Source organism: Carya illinoinensis, chromosome 5, assembly GCF_018687715.1.
Source record: "Carya illinoinensis cultivar Pawnee chromosome 5, C.illinoinensisPawnee_v1, whole genome shotgun sequence".
NCBI classification, from domain to species: Eukaryota; Viridiplantae; Streptophyta; class Magnoliopsida; order Fagales; family Juglandaceae; genus Carya; species Carya illinoinensis.
Genome location: NC_056756.1, coordinates 12838571 through 12859412, shown reverse-complemented (window position 1 = coordinate 12859412; position 20842 = coordinate 12838571). Strand labels below are relative to the sequence as shown.

At 38.0% G+C, this 20842-nt stretch overlaps 3 protein-coding genes across 14 annotated transcripts; 1 reads left to right on the top strand and 2 right to left on the bottom strand.

Moving 5' to 3' along the window:
• The first annotated feature begins 319 nt into the window (after nucleotides 1-319).
• On the top strand, nucleotides 320-8435 carry LOC122309742 (cyclin-dependent kinase G-2). Of its 10 annotated transcripts, XM_043123361.1 has the most exons (10): nucleotides 320-476; nucleotides 625-680; nucleotides 1289-2652; nucleotides 3637-3772; nucleotides 3876-3964; nucleotides 4153-4264; nucleotides 4351-4457; nucleotides 4569-5188; nucleotides 6226-6311; nucleotides 8132-8435. In XM_043123361.1, exons 3-8 carry the CDS (start codon nucleotides 1316-1318, stop codon nucleotides 4666-4668), a joined length of 1881 nt encoding a protein of 626 aa, XP_042979295.1. In that variant the 5' UTR covers nucleotides 320-476; nucleotides 625-680; nucleotides 1289-1315; the 3' UTR covers nucleotides 4669-5188; nucleotides 6226-6311; nucleotides 8132-8435. The 10 variants fall into 10 exon arrangements, with proteins under 10 accessions (XP_042979295.1, XP_042979292.1, XP_042979290.1 ...); XM_043123358.1 differs by having other exon boundaries at nucleotides 334-2652; nucleotides 4569-4742; nucleotides 4867-5188; XM_043123356.1 differs by having other exon boundaries at nucleotides 334-2652; nucleotides 4569-4742; nucleotides 4816-5188.
• Nucleotides 8436-9298: 863 nt separating this feature from the next.
• Nucleotides 9299-14537, bottom strand: LOC122309744. Of its 3 annotated transcripts, XR_006242510.1 has the most exons (5): nucleotides 13811-14537; nucleotides 12648-13079; nucleotides 12156-12462; nucleotides 9738-10018; nucleotides 9299-9634 (listed from the first exon to the last, which is right to left on the bottom strand). XR_006242510.1 is itself a non-coding variant. In XM_043123362.1 (4 exons), exons 1-4 carry the CDS (start codon nucleotides 14279-14281, stop codon nucleotides 9876-9878), a joined length of 1353 nt encoding a protein of 450 aa, XP_042979296.1. In that variant the 5' UTR covers nucleotides 14282-14537; the 3' UTR covers nucleotides 9299-9875. The 3 variants fall into 3 exon arrangements, 2 of the variants coding, with proteins under 2 accessions (XP_042979296.1, XP_042979297.1); XM_043123362.1 differs by having other exon boundaries at nucleotides 9299-10018; XM_043123363.1 differs by having other exon boundaries at nucleotides 9299-10004.
• Nucleotides 14538-15221: 684 nt separating this feature from the next.
• Nucleotides 15222-20469, bottom strand: LOC122309741 (lipoxygenase 6, chloroplastic). Its single transcript, XM_043123351.1, has 9 exons — nucleotides 19829-20469; nucleotides 19002-19279; nucleotides 18684-18921; nucleotides 18251-18583; nucleotides 17974-18059; nucleotides 17775-17882; nucleotides 16989-17290; nucleotides 16501-16767; nucleotides 15222-16306 (listed from the first exon to the last, which is right to left on the bottom strand). The coding sequence occupies exons 1-9, from the start codon at nucleotides 20220-20222 to the stop codon at nucleotides 15547-15549; spliced, it is 2766 nt and encodes a 921-aa protein (XP_042979285.1). The 5' UTR covers nucleotides 20223-20469; the 3' UTR covers nucleotides 15222-15546.
• Between the last annotated feature and the right edge of the window lie 373 nt (nucleotides 20470-20842).

The following is a 20842-nucleotide window of genomic DNA, read 5'->3' as shown; positions in this document are numbered from 1 at the left end:
GAAAACCAAATAATTTATTGATTTTCCTTAACTGCCACAAGCATCTCAACACTATCCAATTTTAACTGTTTTTGTTTTTGTCAATTTACAAAATTGAATTTGTTTAAAGGTGAATTGCAACTTAAAAAAAAAATTTGGATAAGTGAACTTGGAAGTTACCAATGATTGAACCGTCGCACGATTTGGGGTAAAATCGTAATTTAAGCGGATGGGTCTCGGGCCTGGTCTTCAGATGAAAAGACGATCGAGAGAGCCCAATGGTATTCGGGCAAAGCAACAGGGCCCGCCCAGATAATTTGACATTTCCCCAATAAACTAAACCAATAAAAATCGAGAGCCACCCTTTCCTTCCCAAACCCCAAAAAGCAATTCCTCTCTTTTTCTCTCTATTCTCGCGTTTTGGTCGTCGTCGATTGTGATTTTGAGGGTTAGGCTGCGCTCGCCGACTTCTTTCTCCCACCCCCCATACCTCATCGGTAAGCAGTGTCTATCTCTCACCAGCCATTATCTCGCATGGGAGGTCGAGGATTCTCCCGCAGTTGTCCTAATTTGTAGGGTTTCTCTTCGTCTCGTGCCTCAATTTCTGGTTTCTTTTTAATCCGATTCTTTTTCAATCTCCAATAGTCCGAGGAAAATTAGAGCTGAATTGCACGAAGATTGAAATTCTGCTGGTAATTGTGGTAATATGCTTTATTTTATCGTTTAAACCTCGTTTTGTTTTTGGATCTGAGTTTGTTTGGGTTTTGGGTTCGCGTTGTAAGTTCTTGGTTCGTTTCTATTTTAATAGAGAAGTTGGGGAAACTTTTATGTCTTTGATTTGGTGACTTTGGGTTAGGGTTTTATAGTGTTGGCGTTGAGATTTAAAAAAAAAAAAAAATTGGGTGGAGTCATATTTTTATAAGAAAAAATAAATATGGCTGCCGGGAGGCATGGGGGATATCGCGAAAACGAGTTCAGGGACCGCGAGTCCAGCAGTGAATTGTCAAGGAGGGATTTTGCGAATATCAAGGAAGAGTGTGATCGAATTAGGACTAGTAATGGTAATCTTGACATGGAAAGGGGTCATATTCGGGATGCAAGAGATAGGGGTAGGGTTAGGCAGAAGGATATTAAAGAGAGGGAGGTAATGAATGGGGGGTATCGATCAGCTTCAAGTAGGAGTGATTCGGGCAGTAGTAGTGGTGGTGTCCGTGGGCCCAAGCGATGTGGGTTTGTGGCTAAGGCTGTGGATAGGGAACCTGGTGAGTTGTCAAGTGAATCTGATGATGCTATTGAATCTGAATCGCAGATTAAGGATCCCAATGATTCTAAGGCAATGGATAATGGGGTTCGGTCACCAGCTCCAGAGAGAAAGAGGAAGTTTTCGCCTATAATATGGGATAGAGATGACAAAGAAGTCAATAATTCATCGAGAAGTAGGGTGTCTTCAACAGTGAAGGCTCTTCATCGTCCCCCACTTTTACCCAAGGCATACCATCAGTCACCTGATGTTGTTGTCGATGGGAGTACACAAATATCTCCCGGTAAGAATAGCAAGGATGAGAATTTACTGCGATATTCATCACCAATTAATCCTCCATTGGCATCTGAGTCTGTGGGGCATGGTGCGCCTGAGTCTCCAGTAGGCTTGTCTTCTGGGTCGCCAAGCCAGCAGTGGGGTAATGATTTGGAAGCAGAGCAGCTAGAAGATGATGATTATGTTCCAACACGGAACATATCCTCTTCAAGATGGGCAGCTGGGAATAACTCTCCAGTTGATGAAGGTGAAATTATAGATGATGAGGGAGTACATAAAAGGAGAAAGAAAATGCCTTTATCAGATTCATTGGAGGCCAAAGCACGTAACAAGTCGTTGAGTCCAGAGCTGGGGGAACTCAGAAGAGAAGGCTCTGAAAGATCTCGAGCAAAATCATCTGATTCTGATGAACTTGTCACCCGTGGAAGGTCTTTGAATCAGGATGATTATGCTGATAATGATTCAGAGAAGGAGGACTCCATGCAAATTGACGAGGAACACCATAAGAAATATAGTAGTGCTAGCCAGTCAGATACAGATTCAGGGGATGAAGATGATTATCGTGGAACACCTGAACCTGCAGCCACTCCGCTAAGGAGCGTAAACATGCTTCAGGGTTGTAGAAGTGTTGATGAGTTTGAGAGACTTAACAGGATTGATGAAGGCACTTATGGTGTTGTATATAGAGCTAGAGATAAGAAGAGCGGGGACATTGTGGCGTTGAAAAAGGTGAAAATGGAGAAGGAAAAAGAAGGTTTTCCATTGACTTCTCTGAGGGAAATAAACATTCTTCTTTCTCTTCATCACTCCTCAATTATAGATGTTAAAGAAGTGGTGGTGGGTAGTAGCCTCGATAGTATATTTATGGTGATGGAGTACATGGAACATGATCTTAAAGGACTCATGGAGACAATGAAACAGCCATTTAGTCAGAGTGAAGTTAAATGCCTAATGCTCCAGCTTTTGGAGGGTGTTAAGTATCTCCATGATAACTGGGTGCTTCATCGGGATTTGAAGGCATCAAATTTGCTTTTGAATAATCGGGGTGAGTTGAAGATTTGCGACTTTGGGTTGGCACGTCAATATGGGAGTCCATTGAAACCATATACTCATTTGGTGGTTACCCTTTGGTACAGGTGAGCTGCAGTTGCATTTCTACCTTGCATCTCCTTTTGCATAGAAGATGCATTTGTCCTTGTTGTTCATTACAGAGCGCCCTCACACATACTCCTGTCTTATATTGTTGGTCTTGTTTTAAAAAATCCATCTCTAGGGAACATCTGTTCGTAGTCCTTTCTTTAAAATATACAATTTTCCAATATTTTAATTAATTGAAGACAAGTAAAGCAAAGAAAAAGGGTGTTGACTTTTCAAATGAAGTAGAGTATATTTGGAGAATTATTAAAGTTGTTTCAGGACTTCATAGGGTAGAGGTTTTTGGACACTCTTAACTTGAAATAGAGAACCAACACTATGGGAGGGAGTATATATTTCTGCATCATGTTCCGTACTGTTACATGCTAAATTTGATCTTGTAGATTCATGTAATGGGTCTATCAGTTTTTGGTATTCTTTGTTTTCCTCTTCCCTCGCTCCCAACACCCCCTGCCTTAAAATACAAACACCCAGTTCCTATGAACCTGAATGGTAATTGAACTTGATGTTGTTGTCCTTTCCTTATGGTACTTTGTAATTGCTTTCCATCACTTTTGTGGTCAATTTGTTGACTATTCAATACATTGTTCTTTTGGTAAGTTTTGGGGGCAAAAAACTTGGTACTATCTTTTGTTACTTGAGTCATTCAATGTTTTTTCCCAAAGTGACAGGATGTTAACCATGATAGGCTCAATATGGTAAAGGCTGGTAACCAGTTTTATATGTATTGCTTGTGCTTTGGTTTCAATGGATCCATTCCTTTTGTTCTTTAGTCTTTTTCTCAATTGACTTCTCTCTCTCTCTCTCTCTCTCTCTCTCTCTCTCTCTCTCTCTATATATATATATATATAACACACACCCACACCAATTGGTGTGTGTCTATGTCTACACAGACACTCCTCTCTAGATATTATTGGCATAAAAATTGCAACATGAATGTTTTTTCCAATTGACTTGTTTTACAGGGCACCTGAACTTCTATTGGGAGCAAAACAATATTCCACGGCAATTGACATGTGGTCGCTGGGTTGCATCATGGCTGAATTCTTATCAAAGGAACCGTTGTTTAATGGGAAAACCGAGTTTGATCAACTTGACAAGGTAAATTAGGGACGGGTGAATTTTGCTTGTTCTTGATCTTTTTGACTCTTAAGCTGTTAGGGTTCCATCATGACTTTCAGTACTAAATCTTAAATGTATGCAGATTTTTAGGATTCTTGGCACACCAAACGAGACAATTTGGCCTGGGTTTTCCAAGCTGCCTGGGGTCAAGGTCAATTTTGTCAAGCATCAGTAAGTATAAGTGATGATCTATACTAAACTTCTACCATTTACTGTGATTATGGTTTTCTTATTTCTGTCACTGTTTTCCCAGGCTTCCAGCTTTGGGTGGTTCTGGTCTGGCTATCTGGCCTCCTATGGTGACACTTTCAGTTGGACAGTTTTACATGTTTGTATTAACCTTGACATGTTCCTTTCAGGTATAATCTATTGCGGAAGAAATTCCCTGCTACATCATTCACTGGATCTCCAGTTCTCTCTGATTCTGGATTTGACTTGTTGAACAAACTTCTAACTTATGACCCTGAGAAGGTAAATTACTAGCATGCTGTTAAATGGCTTACCTTTTTTTTAAGAAATTTCTGGTATAGTGACTAGGTCCTCTGTGATGCGTGCAGCGAATTACAGCTGAAGCTGCTCTTAATCATGAATGGTTCCGTGAGGTACCTCTTCCCAAGTCCAAAGAGTTCATGCCTACTTTCCCTGCTCAGCATGCTCAAGACAGGTATTATTGACATTATATGAACAAGAAATAGCTGGCAGTGTGAATTCTGGTTGCATTATCCTTGATCGTGCAATAGTTATGATAGTGTTTTTTATTTTTTTTTAATACTAGACGTGTGCGGAGAATAATGAAGAGTCCCGATCCTCTGGAAGAGCAGCGTAGAAAGGAGTTGCAGCAGGGTCATTTAGGGACTGGCGGTGTGCTTGGTTAAGTTTATGAATCTGCAGGGTGGCCTTGATCTCCTTGCTTTTGTTTTGTTCAACGCTGACTAGTAACGTGGTTGAGGTGAGAAGACATGCATTGAAACGAAGTTACAAAAACTGTTTGTTGGGAGATCATTCGTGCTGTTTTTTAGCAGGCACTATTCAGTGATTTGGGTGGACACTCTTATGGCCTTCCTGTCAACCAGACTTATTGCAGGTTAACTTTGTTCTCCAGCTTTGGTCATCATTGCTTGCATTGCCAAGGTGTGGCATGACTGCCTTTCTTCTGAAAAAAGAAGTTTCAGCAGAAACTTGTGTAACATATTCTCTTTGCTACATTGTAAACAGTTCTTTTGAATTTTTTTGAATATTATAAAAGTATGGAATTTCCCAGCTATCAGTTCTATCTTTTTTTTCTTTTAATTATCACATTGTGTTTGCAAGAGACGGTATGATTGGTGTGAAGTGGAGGGGATGCTCTTTGCTTTCCATTGACGAAGAAACTGACAGTAATCATAATGCTTCAAGGTAATTTATCCACTTGATGTCTTGTAATGCTTCCATGGATCAGGGTTATGCTTTCCATCCATGAGGGATAACATTTAAGATTTGAAATAGTAGCATACACTGATTTGGTGTAGGTAGGTTCAGTTGCCATGGTGGGTGGTTACTTTCTATTACTCGACCCGCATTAATTGTTGGTGGGTGGTGGAATATTTGCTAGGGTTAGCAACTGTTTTTGCCGTGCGAGGGATTGTTAACCATGTCGAAAATGCATTAAATGTTTCTGTGTGTTTCATTCTGAATGCGCTGCTGCTTTTATTGAAGGATTGCTGCTACTGAGCTTCGTACTCATTATAATGGATTTCATTCCTGAGATTAAGGTTTTGGTTGTTCCAACTGTGGCATTTTGAGTCTTTTCTTTCATAAAAACATCTTCATGTACCTGTATTCTACAAGGGTGCTTATGCGAATTGGAAGAATTGAAATACGAGAAGGCAAGCTGGAGACCTGGCATTGTAAAAGTGCTAATTTTTTTTAGGTTCAGGCATGAGCCATTTTTAGAAGGCAACTAAATAATGAAGATTATGTTAGTCTATGCTGGAAAGTTTGAAAATGAGTCATTTTTAGAAGGCAACTAAACAATACCATGCATGTATACCCTAGGAATGGGGTCTTTTAACATTTTCCCACTATATTAGTGTTCTCTTAGGTGTGATTTAGTATTTAAAATTGGGCACCCTGTCCCTGGCATTTAAGTGACGATTAACTCTACAATTGCAATCCTGTTCTGTTCCATTTGTGATGGGCAACTCAAGTGTCATCGATAAATCTTGTTTGATTAAGGGATACCAAATTGGTTGTTCTTTAATATTTAGTTGTCGTTCACTGCTGCATGTTTTCTAAGCATGGTATTGTATTCACACATCGATAAGAAGGCATGGAACTGAACAAATTCTTGGCTCTGTCCCCTGTCATTCTCTTTGTACTGATGGTGTTAGAAAGATTCACGCTTTAACTAGTCCCAGAAGTTTTATGACATTTGTCTGCGAATGTCACTGCAGCATCAAAGCAAGCAGGTTGAGGAGGTTTCCTGTGTACACTGGAATTTATAGATCTTCAATTAGGTGTTCCTTCTGGCTCATTCAAGGTACAATGCAAACCTTTGTTATAATGTGTTATCCTAGTGTCATAATTTATTGTCCCTTATTTTTTAAGAGATTCAAAAACAAATTTAATGTATGCGTTGGTTTGATGTACACTTGGGAATTCTGGGGTTGAAGGCACATTTGACAGTCTACTCTTAAAATTGAACACGACGGTTACCTGTCAAATAGTTGACTGTACTAATAGACTTTCATTTGATTGAATTAGTTGAATAAAAGGAAGATCAAAAGATGGTGAGAGATTCTATCCAGAATTTGATGCTAGGTGTAACGTGCCTTTTGGTTGGTTATATTCTGTTTTCACCTTTTGCAAAAAGGAACCATTGCGTTAAGCGGCCAACACTGCAGTCCTTAAGTGTACCTACTTATCGAGTTCCCACTGAGTAATTTTTTCCATAATCATTTCATTTTCTTCCTATTTTTTCCCTTAAGTGGAATATTTAAATTAAAGAAAATAGTTTAGCATCTTGACAAGGTATATTATCATTACATTTATAAATAGTTATAGATGCATTGCAAAAGTTGATGTACGAGTCTGAATGCTAGGATGAGATAGAACTTGCTTGATCGGGTAGAATTTCAAATATGGGAGTAACATGTGGATCTAGGAAATAAGGGAGGGTATCATAGTTTCAATCTGGTAACTTACAATTTTTATTTTCCTGGACTTTTATTCCTTATTTTACTAGAATTATAAATGATATTAGTCGAGGTGCGCGTAAGCTGGCCCGGACACCCAAGGTTATCAAAAAAAAAAATTATAAATGATATTACTACTTTGTAGAATCCTATTTAATCCCCTTTTTCTCAAAAAAAAAAAAAGAATCCTATTTAATCCCCATCTTGTGCATAGCTGTGCTGATGTTTGCCTTCCTTTTTTTTTTTTTTTTTTTTCCTGCTGTTACTTATTTTGTTCACATTTCTTTGTCAGCTGTTGACATATTTTCTAAGCTCACATGTGATCTTATTATTATTATTATTATTATAAATTATTATGAAAATCATTTATTATTATTATTCTCTCGTTATCCATGGGCTTACTGGATATGGAAAAATTACTGGAATTGTCCACCTTCCATATACGGAAGATGGACAATATTTTGTTTTATTTTATTATTATTTTTTACCTACTTTTTATTACTATTCAATATTTTATCATTACTTTCACTACTATTTACAAAATATGTAAGATTACCTCACTATCCAAACACATCTTTAATATTGTAATTAGTTTAGAGAAGTGAACTTTATCAATGTATCGAAACTGGTGTCTAAGAGGTTGCAGGATCTGGCCGAGAACCTTTTGCCCGTTAGTGACTTTTTTTTTTTAAGTGGTGGCGAGTTGCTCTATCTGCTCCTTTTAGGTAGTTTAATGATATTTACTACAGTAACTATTATGAATTATTTGGAAGTCCGTTTCAATGTCTTACTTGAGAATCGCTCTTCGTGAGTAAATCTTAAGTTTATCCAGCGATTGTTGCTGTCGTTTGACACCAAATAATTTTGTGATATGCAAATTTGGATTTGGGCCTGTGGCTGAGAAAGCTGCTGCTACCATGGTACCCCCACAACCAAAATATTTTTCGACCTTATCTAGTCACACTAGGAATAGAATTGAAATGGGGTTTATTATAGTAAATGATACTTTTGTTGTTTATAGATGTTGAAAATGAAATGAATTCTCTCCTTGTTTTCTGTTGTAGTTCAATGATGTAGAATCTTCACCATTACGGCCATTCTCATATCTTACCAAAACATGTAAGATTTAATTTTTTAAAATTTTGATCGTATTTTCTGACATCAGCTTTGGGCCCCTCCGCAGTGGGGTTTATGGCTACGTAGCTGCATCCGGCTTGGCCGACATGCTTGATGCTGGCACGCTTTTTTGAAGAATGGCGTGAAAATTGCCTGTAAATTGTTAATAAACTAATTTTTTAAGTCTCTCTCTGAATGTTGTTATTTGAACCGACCGTCGATAGTCCGTGCTGTTTCTTTATGAATGCTGTCGTTGTTCCTTGGGAAATAATGCAGGCTGGCAGAACCCCCCCACGCATTCGTTGCGCGGAGAAACCATATATATACAAATCGTGTGCACATGATCATTTTTATTTTCTTGTAGCATATTCAGTGCGATGAGGGCTTTAAACTGAAGCTAGGGATGTTGGTTACGAGCTGGGATGGTGATGCATTATTTGACCTTAAATTAATTTTCTTGTAAATCTTTAGTCCTTGTCCGTTCTGTAACCTATTCATCAATCACCATTTCGCTTTCTTCGAGCTCCAGGAATGCAGCTTCTTTAAAAAAGAATCCTCTTCATTTCATGCACAAGTATCTTAATTTTACTTAAAACTGATAGCATCTGTTTAATTAAAACATGCTATGCTTTCTTCTATTTCTTCTTATTTTTTTTTTTTAATTTTAATTTTATTTATTTATTTATCTTAAAACATGCTATGCTTAGTAATTTTATAATCTAGTTTCTTAAAAAAGATATAATGATCATAATGCTTAGTATTTTTTACAATAAATGAATGGTTTCATCTTCAATGGCATGCATGTTGCGCACTAGAGATTCTAAAACCCATGAACGTCTAGAGCTAAGGGGGTTTTAACGAGATTTTTTATCTGGCATTTACTCTCAGACCTACAACTTGTGATTTTGGCAATTGGTTTTTATTTATCCAAAGACTGTAAAATAAAAAGATAAATCAATCAGCTTTTAAGCTATTTGACAATGAGTTCAACAAGAAAGATTTAAACCAAATCTGGGTTTAACTATCTATATAAATTAGAAAAATTTTATTACCTACAGTTATTTTTATGTATTTTTTACCCATTTTACTGATATGATTAGTTAAAAAAATTATTTAATATTAAAAGAATAACATAACAAGTCATTATATTAATGGAGTGTACAAAGAGTATATTAAAGTGATTGAGAGTTTTTGAAAAAACTGTTGTAGGCTGCTCTGGTTGGAAAGCTTTCTAAATCCGAATAATTGGGATGCTAAATAATGTAGCAATTACCATGAGTAACTTTTGTGAAAACTGATCATTCTCTTAAAAACTTAGACAAGCTAAAAAATGATTCTTAACCGAAAAGACAATAAATTTATAGGAACAAATATTACATTAAACAAAATTGAAAAGACCTGCTGTAGCTTAAATCACCGGTCTGAAGTTGGGAGTTCCAGTAGGTCAGGGAAACCTTTGTGCTGGTGGGAGTACAAATCTTGCAAAACAAAAATTTGAGAGAGATGATTCCATCGGGCAACGGCTGTCTCGCTCGAATGAACAATAGTTTACCTATGACACCATGTTTCATCCAAAGGATCAAGGTCTTTGCATTAACCACTTCAGATGAATGTTAAGATATCGCAACAAAAATTTGGAATTCTCTGTGTAGTACCAGGTAAGCATTATCCAGAAGATCTGAGGTAGCGCCTGCAATGGCTTCGCAGTTTCCTCCACTACTTTTTCTGGTGCTGATGTTGACACTCGAGAGTGGAAGATCCAAGGAGCAACCATGGCGTGATAGAATCTTTACTCAGTTTGAATTGAAAACTACGGTCTTGCCGAGCAAAAAGGTGACCAGAGACAGTTCAATGAAAAATAGTGTGTTGAGGAGGGCCCTATCAACCGTCCAACCAAATATCGTGATTCCTCCAGGATTTGTCTGCAAATACGTTACTGCATTACAATACCCGAGAGAAGTGAGGACTAATTGCCCAGACTAAATGCGCTATACAAAAAGGTCAACAGTATTGCATATATACCAGATGTTAACTGAAACAATGTTTAGTCTTTATAAGTAAGTACCAGAGCTATTACCACATTTACATTCATGCGCAGCCAGTCATCATAAAAGGAAAACAGGGCACATGAATGGAAATAATGCAGCTGCCAGAGAAGAAAGCTCCACCAGGCACAGTTTCTTGTTTCTCCTATGTTTTTTACTTTCTTATTAGGAGATTATGATATGCATGTACACTTTTCAAACGTGAGAGTTCTTAGTTTTGCAATAATATTCTATATTCCACTGAACTTTTTCCCCTGAAAGTAAATGCATTTGAATGGGACTACTTCAATGTAGATAAGAAAGGGATCCTTACACAACCTAAGCATTTCGTTGGAGAACATAACCAGTTTTAACCTTCGAGGGTGTTCTGTAAGTGGTGATTAAGATGCATTAAGCTTTTTTCTATAAGCTATATTTACTGTTAACCATTTCCCTAGCTAGAAACTACGTGCTATTATTTCCATAATTTAAAATTTATACTTTAACTTATGGGAAGTCCAAATATATGTCCAATTTTAAAAGTGAGACTTCTTACTTCTTCAATGCCCTATATTCCACAATTTTTTTTTTGTCCAGAAGTAAATGAGTTTTATTAAAAGTCATTCCACCTCTAATATAAGAACATTTTAGGAGGATCACATTTTGTTTACCTTTTCGTTAATAATTATATCATTTCAAAACAGTACGTCTATTATATGACAGTGACAGTATCACATACTAGTGTAGCCAAATTATGTGATTTAATTATTGTGCAGTGTGCTCTAGGCAATGCATTGGGTTTCCACGGTGACACAAATAGTGTAGCCCAGAGAAGGTCATACTGCTCGCTTTTGTTTGATATGTTCATTTGGAACAAATAAAAACTACAACTACACTTAAAGTGAAAGTATTGATGCAAAGTCCTCAAAAGTTGCAGGGGTGTTTCCAGGAGGTCAAAGGCAACAAGTGGGCTTATTTTGCTCAAAAACATCTTAACCAACGTACCACATTCATGAATTACAGACAATATTTTTCAATTTACAGCTGTAAAAATATCAGTGCCTCGAGATGAGGAACACTTGCTAGAGGAACTCAGAAGATTCTTTTTCAACACTTTTTTGCTGGGTAATAGCTTTAGATTTTAATGGGCTTAATGTTCATGATTTCCTAATAATATTTCTTCTTCCTAGTTAGATGTTTTCTCTTGTATACACATCTAGTGTACATGGCTATGCCTACTGATACTAATAAATTCTTGGCAAATAAATTCTAGGTGTGTCTGCTGAAGTCATCAGGTTTGCAGTTTTTTTTTTTTTTTTTTTTTTTTTTTTTTAAGTAAGCAGTGCAGCAGTTTTCAATTGTGGAAGCTGATCAATTTCAACTACTGAGCACACCAACAAAAAATAAAACATGATTCAAGCCTATCAAGGAGAATATAAACACAACTTCATACAACACTCATATCAACTTTAGGTTATATCAGAAGCAATGGAAAGTAGCTATGGCATTTAGCATTACAGTTCTAGAAAGCAGTCTACATCCAATGCATTTATTAGTTGATTAGCTTCTTGTTATATGGTGGATCATGTCATCTGCAAGCAGTTATTATGGGAACCAACTTCAAGAAACTTACTACTGATGTATGAGAAGAGAAATTGTATCATCTGAGTAATTTAATTATCCTAAGCATGATTTTATTTTATTTTTGATACATTTGGGGGAGGAGGGTTTCGAACTCCAGACCTCCATTTTGGAGGCTGGGGGTTATGCCAATCAGGCCACAGGTCTTTGGCTATCCTAGGCATGATTACTTGATCTCTGACTGAGTAAAAAAAATCAAAAAATTTATGTGCAGTTACTTTTGTGTACTCTTTTGTATACTGCATTGATGTGATTGGTTATGCATTAAAAAAAAATTGATGCAACCAATCACATCAGTGGAGTGTGTAGGGAATACACAAATGTGACTGTATGTAGCATTTCTAAAAAAAAATTGTATAAAAAGAAAAACAGATGCAATATTAAAAAGAGGATGTATGAATTTCATACCAAAGGCTTGTCTTTTGTGATATGAGGACATATAGGAAGCCAGTTGAGCATTAGTAGGAATTGGAACATAATCCGACGAGTCCAAATCACTTTCAGAGTAATTTATTTCCATGGAGTCCAAATTAATTGCAGCCTCCAAGTTCCCCACATTGTTAGAAACTCTGTTATGCAATGAATCTGTTGAACTGCATGTTAGCAAAGCATGCCACCTGCTTGCAAGAGATGCAATACCTTGAGCTCTATGGGAAATTTTTGTGGCTGCATGCAAGCAAATAATAATCCCAACAACCTGAACAATTGTGGACACCTGAAAAATTGAAGGAAAAATGCTTGAATGTATTTAACAACTAAATTTTTTAATAGCTGGGCATAATGAAAATAAGAAAAATGATATGGATTAAGTGTGAATGAAGTAGCTACTGTTTCCATTTAACATATAATTTTTTTCTACATGTGATAAGCTTATAAGGTGAAAAATAGGTACCAACTTACAGCAAAATGGCCGCCATTTATTATAGTAATTATTCCACTATATGCTGTGGTCCGCAGTAAGGTCACAAATTGGCTTGCTGTGACAACAAAGAACCCTAGAAGAAGATAAATTCGGAATCTATGGCTTATCTTAGACAGATGATACCGCAAACGGATGTGCTCCTCCATAAAAACCAAGACATCTGATTCTCTTTCCAAGAGCTTCCCATAATCATCAAAGTGGATAACTTGCAGATTGCAGACCATGTGAAACAAAACGCTGGCTGATAGAGAGATCAGACTCAAATAAGTCCAGGGTATAATCAAAGCTAATAAAATAGCAACTGACTGCCACCATGATTCATGATTTACATACAACATGCGGATGACTTCCCGTGCAGTCTTCAGAGCGACACATGGCAGTGCCCAATATACGAGCAGGCGTAAAGAAGCCTATTATATCCCAATAAATGAATTCAGTTCATCATATATCAGCGTCTTATGACAACAATCTAGAGGTAAATCTGGCATTAAATTCAGAGAAGCCCCATGATTCATGATGTACATATAAAATGGGATGACTGCACATGCAGTCTTCAGAATGGCATGTGGCAGGGTGCAATAAATGAGCTAGCATAAAGAAACCAGACTATCCCAATAAATTATCTCAGTAAATCATAAATTAGAATCGTATGACAACACTGAAGAGGTAAATCTGGCTTCAAATTCAGAGACGAAATCATCCCAAGCACAAATTACTCGCGTACTCTTGAGAAGATACATCTATGTCCTATTCAGAGTAGTGCCTTTAGAGAAGGAAAGTGTTTAAAAAGGGATGACTTTACTAGAGACTTAATACCTATATGAGCGCATGTGCCATGCGCTTCTTTTGAAGATTTGAATAGAAAGGAAAGCATGGTAATTTTGGTAAACACATTATGATCGTACAACAGACGCCCCTCCCACTCTCACAAAATATTATCTTTTTTCATTTGTTATAATGCATTCATACTCGTTATTATAGACCTCGATTTATGATCACCAAAACCCATTTAATCATACATACGTAGGGAATTATAATGAATGTTGATCATGGGATACCAAAACTGCATGGATTGTCAAATTTTCAAGCACATCAGACAAGCAAAAGCAAAACGCATTCATAGATGTTGGTAAATGCTCACCAAAATCTGCTTCACGTAAACGTCATGAAAGCGTGACATTTGGCCATTGAATCGGTCAACGAAGAGGAACTTTCGAATCCCATACTTGCGGAGATTGTGGGAAATGCAGAGCAAAGAGACAGCAGCGAGGCACGCCTGCGAGGCCACGATGTCCAGTTCGAAAGCCTTAATCTGGTACATCTCGCACCCCGAACAGTCGGAGAGCTCGAGCACCACAACAGGAAGTGCCACACTTATGAGCACGAAAGCAGTCCAAAACAGAGCTGAGCTCCTCCAAGACGACTGCTTAAACCCGAGGAAAGTGAGAAACTTTTCCAACTTTTTGAGTGTCTGATCTAAATGGGTCTCTTCGTTTTGTCGTTGTTGTTGTTGCTGTCGTAGTTCTTGGGGAGGAATGTGGTTTTGGTTTGAATTGAGAAGTGGGGTTTGGGCGGGAGGGTTTTCTGCGTGCACAACATTAAGATCAGCCATGAAACAAGTGCTTAATTGGAATTCCTAATTCAGAGATTGGAGAACTATCAACTATCTTTTTGGACGATAATGCTAGAGACCCAGCCAAGATATTGGTGGTGGTTTTGGGAATGGGATTTGCAAGTATCTGAGGTTTCCTAGGCTTTTCCAGCTTCTATGGGATGGAAAATTGTGCAAAATGACCCTCGTACACACACACACACACACACACAAAAGCAACAACCAACAAAATGGGAATGACCAGAAACAGACAAAATATCACCTACACAAAACGGTGCTGGTCCAGGTCGGATCTCTGTTTCTCCAAGCACTTCTTGTCCCTGATTGTTGGGAACGCAATGCAACCAGTTGTCTTCAAATTATGGCCCATGAAATTGGTTTGGACAAAATTTCAGTCCAAGTTCGTAGGTTTTGAGAGAATAATTTTGATGGACGACCAGGATTGGAACACGACTTCGGACTTCGGAGCTCTCAGCTTTCGTTAAAGATTGGCTTCAACGTTTATTTCCCCTACATGGAATAGACTTTCAAAGTTTGTAAACTCTGTATTAGTGTGTGATTAGTTCAAATTAACCTCACCGTAAGTCTCGGATCGTTTCATAAGGTTTATGTTCCAGAAAATCACTTCACTTCAATTTTCAATGACTTTTGCTATAGTTTGAGTGTTTGACTGTTTAAGTGTTTATTAAAGGAGTTCTACTTGCAAATCGGAAGAGAAGATAAAGCTCTTTATATTATTGATACGATCAGATTTGAATTATAAGAGAATTTATATTTATAAGCTAATATAGATGTTCTTTTGTAAACCGTATCCTATAATATCAGGAGAATGTGAACATTAATATACTTTTTCTATACCAATACACTAATGACCATGTGGACTAAGCCTTACAAGGTACAAGGTAATCCGTGTCTTCTATTAATTTATGGTAGACGAAAATTATGATGAGATGAATCTTGTAATTCTCTATAAAAAAATAAAAAATAAAAAGGGCAGAAATTCTCAAACTGGGGAGTTGGTAGTCTGAAATTTTCTTTTATACAAATGTATTTGTACGTCATCTTCAGTACAAGTACGGACCCTGCAGAACTTACCAAAACACTACTATATAGAATGGGGCTATTGCTGAATGTGGATAGTGTCTGTAAGGGACGCCGACATTATAAGGCTTTTGTTTTTCTGACAAGGCAGTGGTAAGCACCAAGTATTCCGCCAACTACAGTGACATGAGAACCCTACAAAAACTTCGTATCAGCTAAATCCATCAGATGGAAATGCTATTCGGGATTCCACGACCTGTGACTCCAGGACCTGATGATGGAAGAAGCAGCTCGTAGGGAGGAATACCTGCACCACTTCTATTTCTGAGATGATTGTCTTTGTTTCTTGCATTTATTATCTCCTCTATCTCCTCTAATCTAGCAGAGAATTTCTTGAACAATTTTAAAACTTCATTGTCATTGATCCAATGGCTGTGTAGCTGATTCACCTGACCCAAGTACTCTTCATCTGGCGAGTGAGTCGACAGGGTGTCTTGAACTGCCATTATTTTGGTTGCTTGAAGTTGAGTTGCCACAGAAGACAGGAAAATTTGCTGAGGGTTATGAATAAACTTCTCATAATCAGGATCATGTTCTTGTGGAATGAGTCTTCTCGTAAGGGTAGGACGGTTAGGGACATATCCTCCAAAAGGATACTGCCCAAAGTTGATAGCTGCATGCTGACCTGAAGCAATCCAAATCATTGAGGTAAGAATGCGGGATAAGTCCTCCTTGGTATTCAATTTAGGCCACCAGGGTTCATTCCTTTTGTCATGGTGACCCTTGTTCTTGATTTCATTCCACCAGGTTTGCAGCTCAAGATCAGATGTGACAGAATTTGGCTCGGTGTAGAAATGGTTCACATAATTTTCCACCCATTCTTGAGTTGCGGACCATATGAGGAGGCCATCTGCAGCATAAGGGTAGTCTTCAATTACAAGTCTCACACCACATGGCATCGAAGGATCCTCCACCGCCATGCCTCTGAAAAACAAAAAGAAGACAAGTATTGATTATGCTGTCCTCTCTATACCAGAGTGGAGCACCAGTAGCGATCCCAGGGTAGAAAAGGTTCAGAAATGATGATAAAGCCTACAGACTAGGACACTAGAGGGAATGGTGTTTAAAGACAGTCAACAAATTTAGTTTTGAATGCATTTACCACATGAGAACCATACCTCCTAAGAAGATCCGCTGGCAATGCCTCCATGTCAAATCGCCACAAACTCTTGTAGGCTGCAGAGCTAAGCTCCATGGCATAATTTCCTGGACTGAAACAAGCCTCAATTATTCCCCCTCCATTTATCAAACTTTGCCGCGCGAGTGCATTAATTTCTAAGGTGTAGCGCATATGGGGGTGAAGCAGCTTGTAAATGGGGTGCATTGTGCTGAGCTGCCTATGAGTTGCAATTATATAAGGTTCCATGCAAGCATGAGTCCTCAACCTGAATAAATTATCAAAAAATTAGTAGCCTTGTCTTACCTTTATAAGGCATGTAACTTGGCCTGCGTGAAATGAACCATTTTCTTTGTTCTAAAAAAGGCTTCTAATCCAGATAATGTGGTCTCAACTTCAGTTCTATTCTAGGCTCCTACATAATCTTAATGTGATAAAAGGTAGTTCAATGTGATATAGTCTAAAAGATAGTATATTTCATCTTTTTACCAGTGATTCACTAGTTGATGGACACCAGCATCATTTGAGCAAACATGAGCTTTGGCTAGCTTCCAAGTCCAATGGGTAGTAGCATCATGCCCATGAGTGTAAACACGTTTATTTTGAGGTGAGGAAGGTGCTGGAGGAAGTGAAAGCTCGATAGCTATAGGCCTCAGAAAACCAGTCTTGGTATAGAAAAAAATTGTCCTAGAAGCATAAGATTTCCTTCCAGGCAAGGAGTTAATCTTCTTGATGAATGGTAAAAGTATGTCATGGTAATCAAGTATAAACAGTCTCTTTTCCTCAATAGCCTGTATCATCAAATGTCAAATAGGCAGAGTTAGAGAGGCCGAAGATGCAGAGATACTTAGAAAGTATGTAAATGCCTCTGCAGTTTATACCTTTCGGACTTCTGCAACTGTATTTGGTTGTCTTTCAAGGATTTGAGTAAAATAATGACAAACAAAATGTGATAGCCGGATGATACAGAAAAAGTTTGGTAAAACACTACAAATATAAAGACGTGAATTTACAGGATAGATATTTCACCAGGTTGACAAAAAACATTTTCATTCATATCACATTTGAAGTGCGCCAAAGGGGATGTGGTTGGGGATAAAATTAAGCACTTTGCCAAACAGAAAACAGAAGTTGCAAATGAAAATCTAAGTATCCCTTTTCTTCGGAGTCAAAACTAACAGGCATGCCTCATATGAATTTTACCAAATTAATCAAGGTATACCAAGCAAGAGAGGATACAAAACCATATATCATAATGCAAGCAGATATTGATACCTTTTCTACACTCAGTCCATTGAGTTCTTGCTCTATCAATTCCTTCGTGAGAGCTGACTCTGGAGGACCATAGACAGCAGGGTCTAGCTCGCTGAGAATTGGAAATTCCTGCGAATATGATCAACTCAAGGACTCCCTATTCATGACAGATGAACGTGAATTCAACAAAATAATTGATAATAAACTGTGTTAGTATTACCTTCAAAATCTCAATGTTCACCGGATTGAGTCCAGCTAAAGTCTGACGTGAGAACTCATTGTCTCGCAGCCAAGCAAATCTATCTCCTGAAAACAGTAACCTCATAAGTTGCAAGAAAGAATGAGCTTTAGAACCGACAACACTTTCTTTTTGAGTAGATGATTAGATGTGGAATGAAATCTGACAGAGCATCTGTAACATAATTAATTGTAAGATATGAGCCTCAAGAATAAATTCTTTTATAAAACTGGAAAGATAGGAGAACGTGCACACTAACGTTTTATAATGGCTGGCGTTTCATACTTCAACAACCTTTGGCCCACGCTCAAAACCTGTTTCATCATCCTTCCCAGCAATAGATTCTCAATTACATCTTTATTCTCATCATCTTTCAAGATAACACCATCACTATATAGCTTGTCGATATCAGAAAAGCACTTAAAAGATATGTCTGAACTTGACAAAGTAGCAGCAATGGATGGTATAAGATTGTGAAGCAGAGCTTTCAACCTTCCAGTGGAGAAAGTATCCTGCTTAATCTCCTCAAAAGTTTCATCCCGTGGAACATACACTGGATGGGGCTTTTCGATTCTAGTCTCAGAAAATGGATCTATTTCATTTCCATCCAAGTCAAAACACATAATTAATATTAGCTATATGGAGAAAAGATATTTCAAAGAATTACACTGACACTTTCAAGAACAGCATACCTGATTTTGTTGGAGGTCGGCCAGTTCTACAGCGCCTGGGATAAGGCCTCTCTTCGCAACCAAGAACTGGCCTAGCAAGATCTTTGTCCTTGTCTGGATTACCCAAATCATTATACAGATCATAATCATAAATCCTATCATGGGGCTTTCTCTCGCCTTTCCCATTTCCTCGGATGCTCAATAAATCTTCGTTGCGAAGATCTTTAATGCCAGGAGGTGTTTGTGACGGTAAGTATGCCTGTTCACAACAATGTGACAATGAGCATTGGTTAAGCAAAACCATCGACTGAAAACTCCTTGATTTTTGAAAGTTCTCACTTGATTTTTGAAAATAATTCTACTTTCAGAATTATCTTTCCGTGAATGGATCCACGTATTAGCTGGGAAGAAGATGGGGCCTCCATCAAAACCATGAATGACAATCTCCAATAAGTAGAACTCCTTGCCATGAAGATTTGTAACGAGAATGGCCCCAGGACACCCAAAGTCATTCGGGACAGTGAAATTAGCAGCATATTCAACAATTTGTGAATTGTTCAATGGCCTCGTCAACCAGCCCCGTACAGAGGACTGGACACTCTTTCCTGAATTGGTAACTGTAAAAAAGGCAGATTAAACATCCCTTATTTTGAAAAGATGATAGCTACTGACGGAAAGCAACTCATTCTGTACAGAGAAAAAAGAGGAATGACGGATAACATCCATATGCTTACTTTTGGTGAAAAGGAGAAACAACGGATAACCAGACTCTCTGTATACAACTAGCAATAATTTCCCCTCTCAATAAAAGCCAATGAAAAAAGCTTTGATAGAACGATGGAATAGTATAAAGTGTGAAAATTCCGTATTAATACGCAATTAAGTATATCATTAGTTAATTAAAAGATTAGACAACTGAATCAAAATCCTACTAAGGACCCAGTTCAGACAGCTAACCTTCTTCCATTTCTACTTTTCTTAAACCATCATATTAGCCATCGTTCAGTCAAATCTAAAGGCCAGGTCATACTCTTTCACTTTACTGCATAAAAGATCATATATACCCATGAAAGAAAGCACAACATCTTATGATCGGTTGATCCCTAGCCGAACGAAAAAAAGCCTTCAACTTAAATGAAATAAGAGTCTAAGACTAAGAGACAAACCGGGATCAATCTCTTCGCTTATAAGCTGAATGACGATGCCCTGGCCAAATCCGTTGACAAAGAACTCCCACTGATCCTCTATTTTCTCAGTGATCGTCTCCTTCATCTTCTTCCTCACAGTCACCACCGCCCTTACTTCGATCCCTCCTCCCGAAGACAACAAAGACCCATTACTCTCTTTGCCTTCCAGGGTACTACCAGCCTCCAAAGTCTTGTCGCCACTGCTGATCACGGCCCGGATTAGCCCGTTCCTGTTGACCCGAGAACCAAATACCGGTAACTGAGTCCTCCGAATAGGGGCTATGCTGCTTTCACCGAAGAAAGCAGGAGATGTCCTGAGTACCCCGCCGGAGATGTCAGACTTGGGAGGACCGGCCGGGTTGACCGTAAACATTTTGGTCTTGTATACGGAAAAAAAACCGAGCTCCTCGGTTCACTGTTGCTTAGGTCCAATATGAAAGAGAGGACGTTGATTGATATTGCAGCGGATGTAACAAACGGCGTCGTGCGGTTCAGTGGTGTCACTTATTGTTTGCAGTGAGTCTCGACGGAGGTGGGCGGTTGCCTGTTGATTCCTCGATAATGGAACTCATAACGGTGGACAGGCAAAGGGTGGTTTGATTTTGATTTTATATATTATAATGACTGCCAATCAATTATACGTGCTGTCTGTCTGGATATTCATTAACGAGACTCTCAAACATTAGCGCTTGAAAGCACGGTCCAATGGTTCGGTTAGAAAGTGAATGAGAGATGACGCTGGAAAGAAAAATCATATTTATCAACATTTTAGGAGTTGTTTGGATACAAATAAATCTCTTATTTAATCTAATTATTATAATTTTTATATCATCTCAACTTATTAGATGGAATAATCTCATCTTAGCTACGTTTGGATGTTTTGATAATTAAGATGATTTACAAATAATAGTCAAAATTTAATAAATAATAATAATAAATAATAAATAATTTTTTTAATAGTATTGAATAATAGCGAAATAGTCAGATTACCTT